Below are 15,759 nucleotides of genomic sequence, written 5' to 3'. Positions count from 1 at the left end.
CAGTATTCTGGGAGAGAGGTGAGGCCCCATCCCCAGCCGTGTTCCAGCCCCTAAGCTACCAGAGCTCTGCAGTCAGACCTGTGTTCAAAGGCCAGTTACTTAACAATTCATATAACAGCAAAGGCCGAGGGCCTGGCTGGTCAAGTGCTCAGCAGTGGTGCCGGGACATTGGATTGCATCGCTCCATCCAGTAGGCTCTGTGTCACCCAGCTTGGCTCTCCCTGAGTTCCAGCAAGACCCCAGGCTTCCCTCTTGTTGGGTCTCAGCTCATCCCTGACACTGATTGGACAGGTCTGGGTCAGGAGCTTACTCTAGCCCAGGGTAGACACCCTGGTGCCACACAGGGAAAGTGGGAGTGAGGGGTCCCCCAAAGGAACCAATGCCAGGGGGCGGGCAGAAACAGCATACAACCCCACTCGGCTCAGCTTCCTCCATAGGACTGGCTTCTGGGGCTCATGCCAGGCACTGTGCTCGACTTCATGGCTCTTACCTACTGAGTATTCCGCTGGCTATTTTCCTTAAGTTCTCAAAAGCTCATTTTCTTTCTTTCTTTCTTTTTACTACTCACCGGAAGATATTTTTTCCCATTGATTTTCAGACAGAGTGGAAGGACCTGGGGGAGAGAGAGAAATATTGGAGAGAGACACATCAATTGGTTGCCTCCCTCAGGTGCCTGGTATCAAACCTGCAGCTGAGATATGTGCCCTTGACTAGGAATTGAACCCGAGACCCTTTGGTCCATGGGCTAGCTCTAACTACTGAGCAACTGGCCAGGGCAGAAGCTCATTTTCTTATCTATGAAATCTCATAGACTTCTTTTAAAGATTGAATTAGTCAATAAGTGAAAATCCCTTGGTACCTGCTTGGCCCACAGGAGGCAAGGTGCTAACATGTCTAGTTCCCTTTCTCTTCCCTGTATCTAGATATTATGTGATCTGCTCTGTGATGGTGCAGGCAGGTGTGTGCACACGTGTGTATGTGTACACCTGTGCCAGCAGGTGTGTGCACACGTGTGTATGTGTGTACACATGTGCACATGCATGCAGCATGCCCCTTTCTCTCCTCCAAGGAGTTCTGTATTGTTTGGCTTTCCCCAGAGGCTTAGGGACAATATAGGACAGAGGGTAGAGGCAGGAGGGAGAGGGAAGGGGTTGAAGAAGTGTATGGGCCTCCCTTGCTGGTCTGCAGGCTCAGGCCTGCCTCTGGGAGTCACCTTGCTATTCCCTCAGTTCTCCCTGGGGCTGGAGGGGGCCCAGGCTCTGAGGAGTGGCTGCCTCTGTCCCTCCCATGTCACGGTAAATGCATGTTGGTCGTTTGACATTGGGGGACAGCACTGACACAGGCTTGCTGATCTCATATTCTCTCCTCTAGAACCCTGGAACCTGGGGGTGAATCAGAGAGGAACCCAGGCTGGGGCTTCTCAGAAGAAGAAACTGGTGCTCAGAGCTTTCTCAGCCTCTGGACGCCTCGGAGAAACAGGGGCTTCTGGGGAGGCGGAGAGCAGGCTGCGGTAAGCTTTCCCAGCTTTTGTCAACTGAGGTAAAGCGCCCCTCAGATTCTGCCTGGGGCCATGGAGCACTAGGCTGCGTGTTCCGCCTCCTTGGCTCAGTGTCTTCCCCTCTTGCCGGTCCTGCCTGGTGCCACACCTCTGAGCTGCCCCAGGGCTGTGGGTGCCAGCTCATCTCCACCCGACCACCCAAGTCCTTCGACTCTTTTCCCAAACACCACCACGTGCATCTGTGGTTTTTCTCATCTCCATGGCCATTCTGGCGTTTCATATAATGGAATCATGCAATATGGGACCCTGCGTGTCTGGCTTCTTTCACTGAGTGTCATGTTTTCAAGGTCCATCCATATTGTAACACCTGTCAGTACTTCATTCCTTTTTTTGTTAATCTTCACCCGAGGATATTTTTTCTATTGATATTTAGAGAGAGTAGAAGGGGAGAGAGAGAGAGAGAGAGAGATAGAGAAACATAGATGGGAGAGAGACACATCTATTGGTCGCCTCCTATACATACCTCAACCCAGGGCCAGGGTAGGTGCCCTTGACCAGAATCGAACCTGCGACCCTTCAGTCCTTAGGCCAACGCTCTAACCACTGCTCAGGGCTTAACCCGCTAGGGCAGTACTTCATTCTTTTTAATGGTCAAATAATATTCCATTGTGTGGATAGATCAGAATTTGTGTATCCATTCATTGATCAATGGATGTTTCTGTTGTTTCTACCTTTTGTGAATGATGCTGCTATTCCTGTATAGTTTTTTTGGTAAAGATGAAGGTTTTCAATATAAGTGCTTTTTTTTTTTTTAATTAATCCTCACCCAAGGACATGCTTAGAGAGTGGAAGAGAGAGAGAAGAGGAGAGGAGAGAGAGGGAGGGAGGGAGAGAGAAGAGAAGCATTGATGTGAGAGAAACATTGATCAGCTGCATATGTGCCCTGACCGGGAATTGAACCCCCAGCCTTTCTTGGTACATGGGATGATGCTCCAACCAACTGAGCACTCTGGCTGGGCTCAATATAAGTGTTTTTTTTTTTTTTTTTTACAAATACTTCATTTAATCCTCACAGCAGCCCTGTGTGTCAGTGCTGGCATGCTCTCCTCCTGCAGATAAGGAAACTGAGGCTCAGAGAGGTGAGTCAAGGTCACACAGCTCGAAGCACTGGGATTCTCTAGCTCTTGGCCATCAGGCCCCATGATGCCTACTGAGGTGTTTCGGTTCGTTTTCAGCAGAGCCTTGCCAGGTGTATCCCACAGTAAATGTTGCTTATTCTTCCATGAAGGCTCATGCAGAACTGAAGCCCCAGATGTGCTCCATGCTCTGTCATGGTGAGTGCCAGTCATGTGCTCAGTGGTATCCTGTGGCTCCACAGAAGCACCTCAGGTGGTTATGGGAAGTCCCTACTGTTGCAGAATCATCCACAGATCTGGGACTGGGCATTTCCTGCTGCCTCTGAATACATTTTCAGCCTGTATCACCTTGCTTTCCTAGGGGTCCCAAGGCTGTCTTTCATCTCTTGCCTTGGATTTGGCACACAGACATGTGTTTGCCTGCTGGTGACCTTTGCTTCTTCCACCTTCCTTCCCTGTTGTCATAAAAGCCATGGTTCAAGTCGGCTCTGCCACTCTGGCTATGTGGCTTCAGGCAAGTTTCTCAACCTCTCAGCCTCTATTTGCTCATCTGTGGTGGAGGAGTCATAATACTACTACCTATTGATACACTGATTAGGTGGTTGTGGAACTAAGAAAAGGGAGATGAAGCCCGGCCGGTGTGGCTCAGTGGTTGTGTGTTGACCCATGCACCAAGAGGTTGCTGGTTTGATTCCCGGTCAGGACACATGCCCAGGTTGTGGGCTTGATTCCCAGTGGGAGTGTGCAGAAGACAGCTGATGTTTTCCCTCATGTGTGTTTCTATCTTTTCCCCTCCCTTCCTCTCTCTGTAAAAATCAATTAAAAAAATCTTAAAAAGACAAGGGAGCTGTGCCCACTCAGTATCCAATTCCTCACACACACTTGGGAAGCTACCCATCTCTGGTCATTCCTCCCTGCAAAGGCAGGCTGGCACCTGGCCCGGGGAGGGGGCAGGAGCTTTGTGTCTCTCCCTTCCCCGGGACAATGGGAGGCTCCCATGACTCAGTTCTGCCCAAGGAGGGAGAAATCAAGGCCAGGCTTCTGAGGTAGGGAACCTAAGGGACCTCCCTGTCCTCCTCACTTTGCCCTCTGCCCATCTCCCCATCTCCCATCTCCCCATCCAGTGCTTCCGGCAAAGCAGGGCAGGGTCCAATGCACTCTCTGCTGGTTGTCTTGGCCCAGTCCTCCACCCCGTCCCTAGATCTGCAGCACAAACCGGCTGCCCGGTGGACCACCCTGAGTGGGTGCCATCGCCCACAGCCCGAGGGTGGAGAGGCAGTCATTTGGAGGGGATGTGGATCAAGGATGGGAAGACCTCTAGTCACCAGAGTGGAGCCTTCAGCTCCTGCCAGGGAAACCCTCCCAGCCACTGCTTAGCCTTTCCCAGCCCTGCCCTCCTTAGCTGCTCACATTTCAGCTTCTGAGTTACTGGCACCACCTTGTGCTGCTGAGGCCACCGCACCAGACAGACGTTAACCCCCCACGTGCTGGCAGTGGGCTCTCTGGAAATAGCGCAGGGGCTCGGGGTCCACAGGGGCTGAGGGAGGAAACAGCTGAAACCAGTCCCTGTGCTCTAGCCTGGCTCCCCTGCTGGGCGTTATCATGCTCCCTCCTCCCTGTCTGCCCAACTGAAAGCGAAGCCGCCCTGACCCCTTGGGGTTGTTCCTTTGGCTGCCTGGACACTGACAGTCGGCCACACGGGATGTGGTGACTATCACCAAGTACTTGACCTTGTCCTTTCTTGTAGACTCTGTCTTCTCCCTCCATATTTCTTGCCATACCCAGCTGGGCTCCCCTCTTGCACCTGGACCACTAGTCCCAGTCAGTCTTGAGGCCGTAGGAGGTTGTGAGGAGCCTGCAAGGAGCCAGGTGCTGGCACCGACTATCTGGGACAATCTTGGGCAAGTCCTTGGGGTATTGGATCACAGACATGGGTGCTGTAGTGAGGATGAAATGGGGAATTTGAGTAAAGCCGCCAGAGCATCAGCTGGCACTTAGAGGCACTCAAGGACTCCTGCCCACATACACATGGGCCTCCCCCACCACACACACATGCTGGAGCTTTGAGTCCCCCTCTTCCGGAGAGCGACTGTTTCCTGGCTGCCTCACCCCTCATAGCCTCTCAGGCCTGCTTTCTCATCAGAGCAGACCTCTGTCCCTCCCCTGCCCTGGCCATTCCCAGCCCAGCCCCAGCCTTTTCCATCCGCAGGCGGGACTGGACATCCTGCCTTCTCTCCCTCACCTCGCTCTTCCTCTGAGGAGCTTCAGCTGCCCAGAGAGACATTGGGCACCTCCTCTGAGCTCAACAGCAACCTCAGTTGTCCTCGTCCCCTATCCCTCTGAGTTGGACCTTTCTCCTGAACCCCAAATGCTCCCTCCTGGTTTCTTGTGGCCCCTTTGATGATCCTTCACCCTCCCTGCCACACCTCCTTGGTCCCTGGGCTGATTTACTCTCCTTTTATATTGCCCCAGGCCCCTGGGCTCTCTCCTCGCCTCCCCTGCACTCATGGGAGGGGCCCAGAGGGAGTGTCAGGTCCCAGGTTTCCAGCTATGCCATGCCCCGGGTTCCTGTCTTCTGGGTGGGATCTTCACAGCTGAACTTGTGTTTACCGAGATCAACTGAGATAGCGGTCAGCCGTTTCATTTTTAAAAAATATATATATTTTTTATTGATTTTAGAGAAGAAGGGAGAGGGAGAGAGAGATAGAAACATCAATGATGCGAGAGAATCATTGATTGGCTGCCTCTAGCACATCCCCCACTGCAGATCAACCCTGCAACCCACACATGTGCCCTTGACCGGAATCGAACCTGGGATCCTTCAGTCCGCAAGCCAACGCTCTATTTACTGAGCCAAACCGGCTAGGACAGGCATTTCATTGAAAACCGAGATAGTCCAGCCAGGTGGCCATATGTTGAGTTTTTATTAAGGGAATGCACCTCACTGAAGCATACCTGGTTCCTCCTTGTTGACATGGTGAAAAGCAGAGAGCTATTTCCCTGGGGAAAGTCCCTCACAGAGGGAGGTCAAGGGGCTGAGTGCTGACCATGGAGGGAAGTGAAGAGGGATGAGGGCAGGAGCCCACTCCAGTGGGCTATAGTAACGGGCCTGAAAGTAGGGAACAGAACAGAAAGGGGGGCAGAGGACACGGGACACATCACAGGTAGACTCCAGCCCCCCCTTTTTTATTCTTACCCAAGGCTATGTTTGTTGATTTTAGAGAGAGGGGAAGGGAGAGAGACAGAAACATCGATGTGAGAGAGAAGCATTGATCTGTTGTCTCCTGTACGCGCCCCAACCGGGCATTGGATCTGAAACCTAGTTATGTGCCCTGACCAGGAATCGAACCCATAACCTTCTTGGCGTACGGGATGATGATCCAACCAACTGAGCCACCAGCCAGGGCTCTAGCCCCCTTTTCAAGATCTTGCTTATGAGCAAAGTGAGTCAGATCGGGCTGGACAAAGGAAGTGGGCATCTGGAGGGCAGGACCTTTTGAGCCTTCTGAATAAGCCCAGTGCCTCCAAGATCGTTAAGGCCTTGGGGGTGCTGGAGGCTGGAGCTCAGCCACTCAACCCCAATCTCTGCCTTCTCTAAATAAGTTCACTCCGCTTGCTCTCTGAAGATCCTTTGTGCCAGGCGCCCTCTAGTGGTTGGGGGCCCCCAGCCTTGTTGGCCCAGAGATCTCTGTGTCTAGGGTAGGACAGGAGACCAGGGCTTTGGGGGATATTGGGATATGCTCCAAACCCCTGCACGAGTGTCTGACCCCATTCTATTTTCCTTGGAGTATTCAGGATCCCCTCCCAAGCAGGGGCTTTTTGCTTCTTTGGGGCATTCATTCCTGACCCAAGAACTTGTATCCACATCCCACACCCCATCTCCTAAACAGGTTGGGGTCCCACATGTACTAGAGCATGCTGGGGTCTGAAAGGCAATCTTCAGTCGATCCCCCCCCACACACACACACACTCATGGCATATTTGCTTAGAGGAAAAGCCTCAAAATAGGATTGGGACCCTAGATTCCTGTTTAGGTTCCATCTCCATTTCTTTGTGTGTCATTAGGGAAGTCCCTTAACTTTCTCTGTACCTCCTTCATGTTTCCCTCATCTGTGGTAACAGAATTCTTCTAAGGCCCCCAGTGACCTTTGCCCTTATATACTCCCCTTTCATGGAGTGGGCAGAACCTGTGAATAGAGCATCACTCTCATGATTAGGTTATGCTATATATGCATAGTTGACCTTGAGATAGAGACATTGTCCTGATAATGTCAGGCTAACAATATCCATTAGTTTGACCTAATCACATGAGTCTTTTAAAAATAGAGAGTTTTCTCTGGCTGCTTCTGGAAGGGGAAATTGGAGAGATTTGAATCGAGAGAGGGATTCATGCCTGGGACATTCTCTTGTTCAGATGGAGGAGGCCAGGGCACAAGGACCTGAGGATGGCTTCTAGGAGCCGAGAGCCAACCCCAGCCAGTAGCCAGCAAGCCGATGAGACCTCATTCTACAGCCAAAGGGAACTGAATTCTGCCGGCGTCCAGTGAAGTTGGAAGAGGACCAGAACTCCAGATGAAATCAAAGCCACAACTGACACCTCAATTTCAGCTGGTGAGACCCTGAACGGGGAACCCAGCCATGCCATGCCTGGCTTTCTGACCTCCTGAACTGTGAGATGATAAACAGGTACCGTTTTCAGCCAATAAATATGTGGAAATTTATTACACGGCAACAGGAAACGAATACATCATTTGTCCAAAGAGAAGAATAGTATTTTAGAAACATGTGAGATAAAAATGAGAAAAGTCCATCTTACCCTCCCCCCCCAGGGCTGCTGTGTAGAGTGAAAATCTGCGGCAGCTTCTGTATTTACAGTCTCCCCTCCGGGCTGCAGTTAAACCCACATTCTTAGGGTTCATGTCTTTCACCTGAGCTTCCAGCCATTCTGGATGAGGGCACGTTCGTTCTGAGAAGGGCTGTGCTAATGGCACCAGAGCAGCCAGATCCCACTTTGGCTGAAGAAAGGAACTCTGGAACCCTCTACTGGAGGGGATCCCTGGACTTTGGCCATCTTTAGGGTCAATAAAGCCATTTAAAAAAATAACAGCTTTATTGGATACGATTCACCCATCTGAAGTGTAAACTTGGGTGGTTGTAGTATATTCAGAATTGTGTAACCATCACCACAACCAATTTTAGAACATTCTCTCATTGCCCCGAAAGAATCCCCCGATTAGCACTTGCCCCTCATTTCCTCCTAATGCCCCCTCATTCCCTTGGCAACCATTAATCTTTCTATCTCTATAGATTTGCTTATTCTTGACATTTCATGTAAATGGGATCATACAGTGTGTGACCTGTGTCTGGCTTCTTTCACTTAGTATCATGTTTCCAAGGCTCATCCATGTTGTGGCATGTGTCAATATTTCATATTTCATTTCATTTTTTTTGGCTACTTCATTGCTTTTTACGACTGAATAATATTCCATTGTGTAGATGGACCACTTCTTGTGTATCCATTCCTCATTAAAGCCTGTTGATGACTCTCATTCACTCCTACGTGGAATTTGGGGTGGGGTTGTGGGGAGGGGAGCAAAGGGGAGGGAAGGGCGCTGAGTGCCAGCTCAGTAGAGGATCTGCATTTCTAACAGGGATCATCTGTGGGCATTTTATTAATTACACTCTTTAAAGAGATCTAATTTTTTTAAGGGCAAGCATTCTGCGGGCTGATTTTCACACCACTCGATCCTCTGTGCAGTCGTCTCTGCTGTAAAGCAGGTGAGCCCCATTTTCAATGTCAACCTTACAACATGGCTGTCCCTTTCACCTGCAGCAAGTTTTATTTATTTTTATTATTTAATATATTTTTATTGATTTCAGAGAGGAAAGGAGAGGGAGAAAGAGATAGGAACATTAATGATGAGAGAGAACCATAGATTGACTGCTTCCTACACACCCCACACCGGGGACTGAGCCCGCAACCCAGGCATGTGCCCTGACCAGGAATCGAACCATGACCTTCTGGTTCATAGGTCAGTGTTCAACCCCTGAGCCACTCTAGCTGGACCACCTGCAGCAAGTTCTAACAGGGAGATAGGGCCGGGGATTTGGCCTCTCCTCTGTCTTCCTTGCACATCACCAAACTCTGTCATTCTCCCTGGGCCAGCTCAGACACCTCTGGCCACCACCACCCATGGCAACCTGGTACCAGTGATATATCAACTACACTTAATGATGCCAGGCCTGCCACTAACTTCTCGTGATAGCCTGCAAGCTAGGTGCGGTACGACCTCTGTTTTACAGATGAGGAAACTGGGTAAGGTTGAGGAACTTGCCTGGGGTCACCCTGGAGCTGGGGTTCAGGCAGAGTCTGGATTCTGAACCACACTGTGTAACTACTAGTCCTTTCTGGAACTGTTGTCCAAAGAGCAGGGGGTGTGTGTAGACAGATGAGGGAGGTCTGAGGACTGGCCCCAGGGGGTAGCCTCCCAGATGCCAAGAAAAAAAGAATTTCAAGAAGGTCAGATATGGTGAAGACAGAAAACAGAGCCCTTTGGAGGTCACCAGTGACTTTAGCAAGAGCAGTTCTTAGGAAGTTGGTTTTCCAATTTTCCCAGCACCATTTATTGAAGAGGCTTTTTTTTTTTTTTACATTCCATTGTGTGTTTCTGTCTCCTTTGTAGAAAATTATTTTCTCATATACATGTGGTTTTATATCTGTGCTCTCAATTCTGTTCCATTGATCTGTGTATCTTTTTCCCCCCGGCCAACACCATGCTGTTTTGATTATCGTAGCTCTGTAGTATAATTTGAAGTCAGGTAGTATGATACCTCTGGCTTCGTTCTTTTTTCTCAGAATTGCTTTGGCTATTTGGGGCCTTTGGTGGTTCCATACAAATCTAATGATTTCTTGTTCTATTCCTTGAAAAAATGACATTGGGATTTTGATGGGGATTGCATTAAATCTGTATATTGCTTTGGGTAATGTGGCCATTTTAACTATGTTGATTCTTCCAATCCATGCATATGGGATATTTTTCTATTTTGTTGTCTTTTTCAATCTCTTTTAATAATGCTTTGTAGTTTTCAGTATATAGGTTTTTTACATCCTTTGTTAAGTTTATTCTTAGGTATTTTATTCTTTTGGTTGCAGAAGGAATTTCTTTTTCTGAAGTTTTATGGTTAGTATATAGGAAGGCAGTAGATTTTTGTACACTGATTTTGTATCCTACAACTTTACTGTATTTGTTGTTGTTTCTAATAGTTTTTGTGTGTGGCATCTTTAGGGTTTTCTATGTGAAGAATCATGTTATCTGCAAAAAGTGACACTTTTACTTCTTCCTGATTGGGATGACTTTTATTTCTTTCAGTTGCCTTATTGCTCTGGGGGAGGCCAGTAGTCAGACATCCCCCAAGGGGTCCCTGATTGGAGAGGGTGCAGGCTGGGCTGAGGGAACCCACTCCCTCTGTGCATGAATTTCATGCACCGGGCCACTAGTCTATATAATAAAAGCCTAAGCAACCATTACGGCAGAACGACCAGTTGCTATGACATGCACTGACCACCAGGGGCAGATGCTCAATGCAGGAGCTGCCCCCTTGTGGTCAGAAGCTAGGCTTATGGCTGGCCTCTCCCACTACCACGGCAGCACTAAGAAGCAGTGAGCTGAGTGGTAAGGAGCAGTGAGCAGGTGGGAGGTAAGGAGCGAGGGATCCCAGACTGCGAGAGGGCACAGGCCGGCCTGAGGGACCACTCCTCCAGTGCACGAATTTCATGCACCAGGCCTCTAGTGTTGAATAAGAGTGCTGAGAGTGGGCATCCTTGTCTTGTTCTTGATTTTAGAGGAAAAGCTTTCAGCTTTTCACCATTGAGTATAATGCTGGCTGAAGGCTTGTCATATATGGCCTTTATAATGTTGAAGTACTTTCCTTCTATTCCTATTTTATTAAGTGTTTTAATCATAAATGGATATTGTATTTTATCAAATGCTTTTTCTGCATCTATTGATAAAATCATATGCTTTTTACCCTTTCTTATGTAATGTGGTGTATTACCTTGATAGATTTGCATATGTTGAACCACCCTTGTGCCCCTGGAATGAACCCCACTTGATTGTGATGTATTATGATTATTTTTGAGGCATTATTGTATTCCATTTGTTAGTATTTTGTTTAGATTTTTGCATCTGTATTCATCAGAGATATTAGTCTGTAGTTTTCTTTGTGTTATCCTTGCCAGGTTTGGTATCAGGGTTATGTTGGCCTCATAAAATGTGTTAGGAAGTATTGCCTCTTCAATTTTTTTGGAAGAGTTTGAGAAGGGTAGGTTTTAAATCTTCTTTGAATATTTGGTAGAATTCACTGGTGAAGTCATTTGGTCCTGGACTTTTTTTGGGGGGAAATTTTTGATGGTTTTTTTCAATTTCCTTATTGCTGATTGGTCTATTTAGATTTTCCAATTCTCATGATTTAGTCTCATGATATTTCTAGGAATAAGTTTTCTTCTAATTGCTCCCATTTTCTCAGAGAAACAGGATGTGAGGTCATGAGCTGAGAGTGAGGCGCAGGAGGAGGTGATAGAGGTCTTGCTGAAAGGAGAAGGTGGGAGAGAGAATGTACTGGGCAATATGAAGCGACTACTAGCCATCCAAGATCCACTCCAGGATCTTGGTCTGGCATTTAAAAATAAGATCACTTGCCCTTGCCCAGTTTGGCTCAGTGGATAGAGCGTTGGCCTGTGGACCAAAGGGTCCCGGGTTCGATTCCGGTCAAGGGCATGTACCACATTTGCAGGCTCTGCCCTGGCCTGGGCCCCAGTTGGGGCTCTATGCAGGAGGCAACCAATCGATGTGTTTCTCTCTGTCTTTCCCTCTCTTTTCCACTCTTTCTAAAAACCAATGGAAAAATAGCCTCAGGTGAGGATTAACAAAAAATAAAAAAATAAGGTCACTCAGTAAGGTTGTGGGATTTCCTTTTCCCAGCCCTGTTCTGCTTGGGGGGTAGTTGCAGGGCAGGTGGGGTTATTAGATTTGAAAGGGAAAGTGTATGTAAGATGATTATATTGATAGACTATGAATTCTGAGCCAGATAAGGAGGGAAGTGAGGGAAAACTACTGTGCATAAGCTAAAGCCAGCCCACTGATACATATTTTTTTTTTAATTGATGAGAGAGAAAAAGAAACATTGCACTTGGTTGCCTCCCATGCGTACCCTGACTAGGAATTGAACCCACAACCTTTGGTGCATGGGACGATGCTCCAACTAACTGAGTCACCTGGCCAAGGCTGTTTAACTTTTAAAAAAAATTTATTTTTATTGATTTCAGAGAGGAAGGGAGAGGGAGAGAGAGATGAAAACATCAATGATGAGAGAGAATCATTGTTTGGCTGCCTCCTGCACGCCCCATATTGGGGATTGAGCTCGCAGCCCAGGCATGTGCTCTGACCAGGAATTGAATCAATGACCTCTTGATTCCAGGGTAGATGCTCAACCACTGAGCTATACAGCCGGGTGGCTGTTTCATTTATTTTTTTAATTGTGGTAAAATATATATAACATTACATTTGCCAACTTAACCATTTTAAAGTGTATGATTCAGTGGCATTAATTACATTCACGATGTTGTACCATCATCACCACTATTTCCAAAAGTTTTCATCACCCCAAACAGAAATCCCATATTCCTTAAGCAATAACTTCCCATTCACTCATCCCTACAGCCCTTGGTAACCTCTAATCTACTTTCTGTCTTAATGAATTTGTCTATTCTAGATATTTCACCTGAGTGGAATCATATAATACTTGATCTTTTGTATTGGCTTATTTCACGTAGCATTATGTTTTCAAGGTTCATCCATGATGTGGTATGTATCAGAACTTCATTCCTTTTTAAGGCTGAATAATATTCTATTGTATGGATGGTCCATGTTTTATTTATCCATTCATCAGTTGATGAACAGTGGGGTGGTTTGTACCTTTTGGCTATTGTGAATAATCATGCTGTGAACTCCACAATACAATATGTTTTTTTTTTTTTAATATATTTTATTGACTTTTTACAGAGAGGAAGGGAGAGAGATAGAGAGCTAGAAACATCGATGAGAGAGAAACATCGATCAGCTGCCTCCCGCACATCTCCTACTGGGGATGTGCCCACAACCCAGGTACATGCCCTTGACCGGAATCAAACCTGGGACCTTTCAGTCTGCAGGCCGACGCTCTATCCACTGAGCCAAACCGGTTTCGGCCACAATACAATATGTTTGAGTCACCGTTTTCATTCTTTGCAGAATGAAATTACTGCAGCATATTGTAACCTCTGCTTCATTTTGTAGGGCTCACAAACTAAGAGTGGTGTCGTGGACAGAATAATGCCCCCCCCCCCCAGATATTTATATTCTAATTCCAGTACTTGTGAATGTTACCTTACAAAGCAAACTTTGAACATGTTTCGGATCTTGAGATTGGGAAATTATTCTGGATTATTTGGGTGGGTCCAAGGCCATCATAGAAAGGAGGCAAGAGAGTCAGAGAAGATGTGATGACAGAAGCAGAAGTTGGAGTGACACACTTTGAAGATGGAGGAAGGGGCCATGAGCCAAGAAATCCGGGCCACTTCCCAGAAGTTGGAAAAGGCAAGGAAATATAATACCCTGTAGAGCTTTCAAAAGGAACACAGCCCTGCTGACACCTTGATGTAGCCAAATATAACCCAATTGGACTTCCGACTTCCAGAGAATAAATATGTTATTTTAAGCCACTAAGTTTATAGTAATTTATTACAGTAGCGATAGGAAACTAATACATGTAACTTTTATGTGCAGTTTACAGAGAAGGTTTGCTGACTCCTAATTTAGAGCAAGAAGGTACTATCAGATGTCAAGGATCTCAGGGGTTATGCTGAACACCTTCCGAGGCTCCAGAAAGCACAGTGAACTTGAGCTTAGGAGTTGGGAAGGGGAGGGAAATGGGATCGGATTAAGGGACGTACAGAACCTCCTGGGAATGGAGGTTGGCCTGGATTCTGGGGACTTACTATGCTACTGCTATAGTAATGGGAGAGAGGTGGAGTGTAGGACTGGGGGCAGTGATGGTATTTCAGGCCTTAGGGCAGGAGCTGCTGATCCAGCTCGAAGGACTTTGGGTTTGTGCATCTGAGGGTTCTCTGTGAGAAGGTGCCTTTTGCAGAAATGGAGAGGCCAGTCTTAGTGACAGAGCTCATGGGGACCAGGCTGGGTCAAGCCAGTTCTGTAGGAAAAGAAAGAGCAAGGGGGTAGATACATTTCTCCCAGCTGTTATTCATTCATTCATTTATCCATCCATCCCGGCACTGTACATGTTGTTCAGTGTATAGTTATGGGGTTCTGTATCCTGTTGTCTCTCATCGTTTCCTGAGCACATTCCCTGTGCCCACAGTTGAGGCCTTCCAGGGACTGTGATGTTAAGTGGCTTAGGCTCTGTCTTTAGGGAAAACTGCCCAACAGTATGCTTTAGGGATTGGGAAACATGCATGCAAAACTGCTCAACATCTACAAGGTGCTCTCACGATCTAATAACAATAATAATCTCTAACTAGAGGCCTGGTGCACAAAATTCATGCACTGGTGGGGGTTGGGGGGGGTCCCCTCAGCCCAGCCTGTACCCACCCTCTTGCAGTCTGGGAGCCTTTGGGAGATGTCTGACTGACAGCTTAAGCCTGGGGAGTGGGCCTAAGCTGGCAGTTGGACATCTGTAGGACTGCCATGAACTGGGCTTTTGGCTCAGGGGCACTTCCCCTGTGGTGGGAGCACACTGACCACCAGGGGGCAGTTTCTGCATTGAGTGTCTGCTCCCTGGTGGTCAGTGTGCGTCATAGACCTGTCCTTCCGCTGTTTGGTCAATTTGCATATTACATTTTATTATATAGGACTAGTGGCCCAGTGCCTGAGCTGTTTGCAGGCTGTCAGGTGACCGAAGCTCCCAACCGCTCCTTTTTTTCTTTTTTTCTTTTTTTCCTGCGGCCCTCCCCGCCCCCACCTCCCCCCCCTGCCAGCCTGATCATCCCTAACCGCCTCTGCCTTGGCCCCACCACCATGGCTTTGTCTGGAAGGATGTCTGGTCTCCCAGTCTAATTAGCATATTACCCTTTTATTAGTATAGATAATTGATATAGGATAGGATAATAACAGTAATCCTTGTTATTGGTAGGAGTATTTCAATTAGGAGGTGCAATGTGGGCGGAACCTTGAAGGTGAATGGGATTGAGAAAGGTGGTGGGCAGGAAGCAGGACATTCCAAGGCAGACTGGTCTCCTGGAGCCTGGGGCCCACCCTCCAGGAGCCAGGGGAGGGCCTGGGGAAGGAAGGTGGGGACCTGGTGAGGGTGGTGGCGGGGACAGAAGTTCGTTAGCTAGTGTCCCTCCCTCCTCCGCCCGAGGCCATCAGCCCTGTAGAAAGCGCACCCTGGTGGAGGAGCAAGTCTCGCATTTGTTTCTCCATGAATGAGAAGCTGCAGCCTTCCCTCCGCCCAGGCCAAGACTCCCGCCGTCCTGCCTCCTCGCAGAGGGGGAAAGTGTGTATGTCGAAGGTTAGGACGGGACCCGGCAGCAGCCACCAGACCTCCCAGCCGCGCTGGCAGCCTGCCCCCAGGCCGCTGCCGTCTTGGCCTCCCTCCACGTTTCCCTCCCTGCCTGGGCCCCCGCTTCCTAGGGCAGCCCCAGGATCCGAGGCGCCCGGCGCGCCCCCTTTGCATTCCTCTCTCCAGCTCCGGGATTCCCAGGCTTTGGAGCTGGGCTAGGCGGCCAGTGCCGGGCAGCTGGGCAGGAAGGGAGGGTGGGAGGCAGTAGGCTGGCCGGCCTCCGAAGTCGGCCCCAAGTTGCATGTGGGAAGCGGTGGCCGTGACGCAAGTTTCCAGGGGGCCCTGAGCTCGGAGGGAGCGCGCCAGAGCGGCTCCACTCTGTGCAGTTACAATCGTTAAAAGGGAAAAGCCCCTAGCAGCACCCCAGGCCGCCTTCCCCGGGCCCAGCTGCGCGTCCCCCGCCCTCTAGGGCCGCAGAGCGCGAAGACCCCGCACTGGACAGTCCCCGCCGGACCCCGGCCGCACTGGCTGGGCTCCCCCGCGGTGGCTGGCTTTTTTTTTCTTCCTAAC

General features: G+C 48.8%; 1 protein-coding gene and 1 long non-coding RNA gene across 5 annotated transcripts in view; both read left to right on the top strand.

Moving 5' to 3' along the window:
- The first annotated feature begins 1,355 nt into the window (after positions 1-1,355).
- Positions 1,356-15,759, top strand: part of TFAP4 (transcription factor AP-4 (activating enhancer binding protein 4)) — a 28,609-nt gene continuing 14,205 nt past the window's right edge. Inside the window, exons 1-2 of one of the 4 annotated variants that reach the window (XM_006757887.2) lie at positions 1,356-1,510; positions 7,049-7,320. In XM_006757887.2, coding sequence (XP_006757950.1) covers positions 7,310-7,320 — 11 coding nt within the window. In that variant the 5' untranslated portion in view covers positions 1,356-1,510; positions 7,049-7,309. Of the gene's footprint in view, positions 1,540-2,809; positions 2,833-7,048; positions 7,321-15,759 lie in introns of those variants that run through there. The other 3 variants (XM_006757886.2, XM_006757889.2, XM_015560132.1) reach the window with 3 other exon arrangements.
- Positions 12,458-13,391, top strand: LOC107182149. The gene is made up of 2 exons (XR_001512876.1): positions 12,458-12,497; positions 12,969-13,391. It is a non-coding gene; the product is annotated as an uncharacterized LOC107182149 (long non-coding RNA).

Source organism: Myotis davidii, unplaced genomic scaffold (genome assembly GCF_000327345.1).
Source record: "Myotis davidii unplaced genomic scaffold, ASM32734v1 scaffold555, whole genome shotgun sequence".
Classification (NCBI taxonomy): Eukaryota; Metazoa; Chordata; class Mammalia; order Chiroptera; family Vespertilionidae; genus Myotis; species Myotis davidii.
Note: the sequence above shows the minus strand (reverse complement) of the source record. Positions and strands in the feature narration are given on the sequence as shown.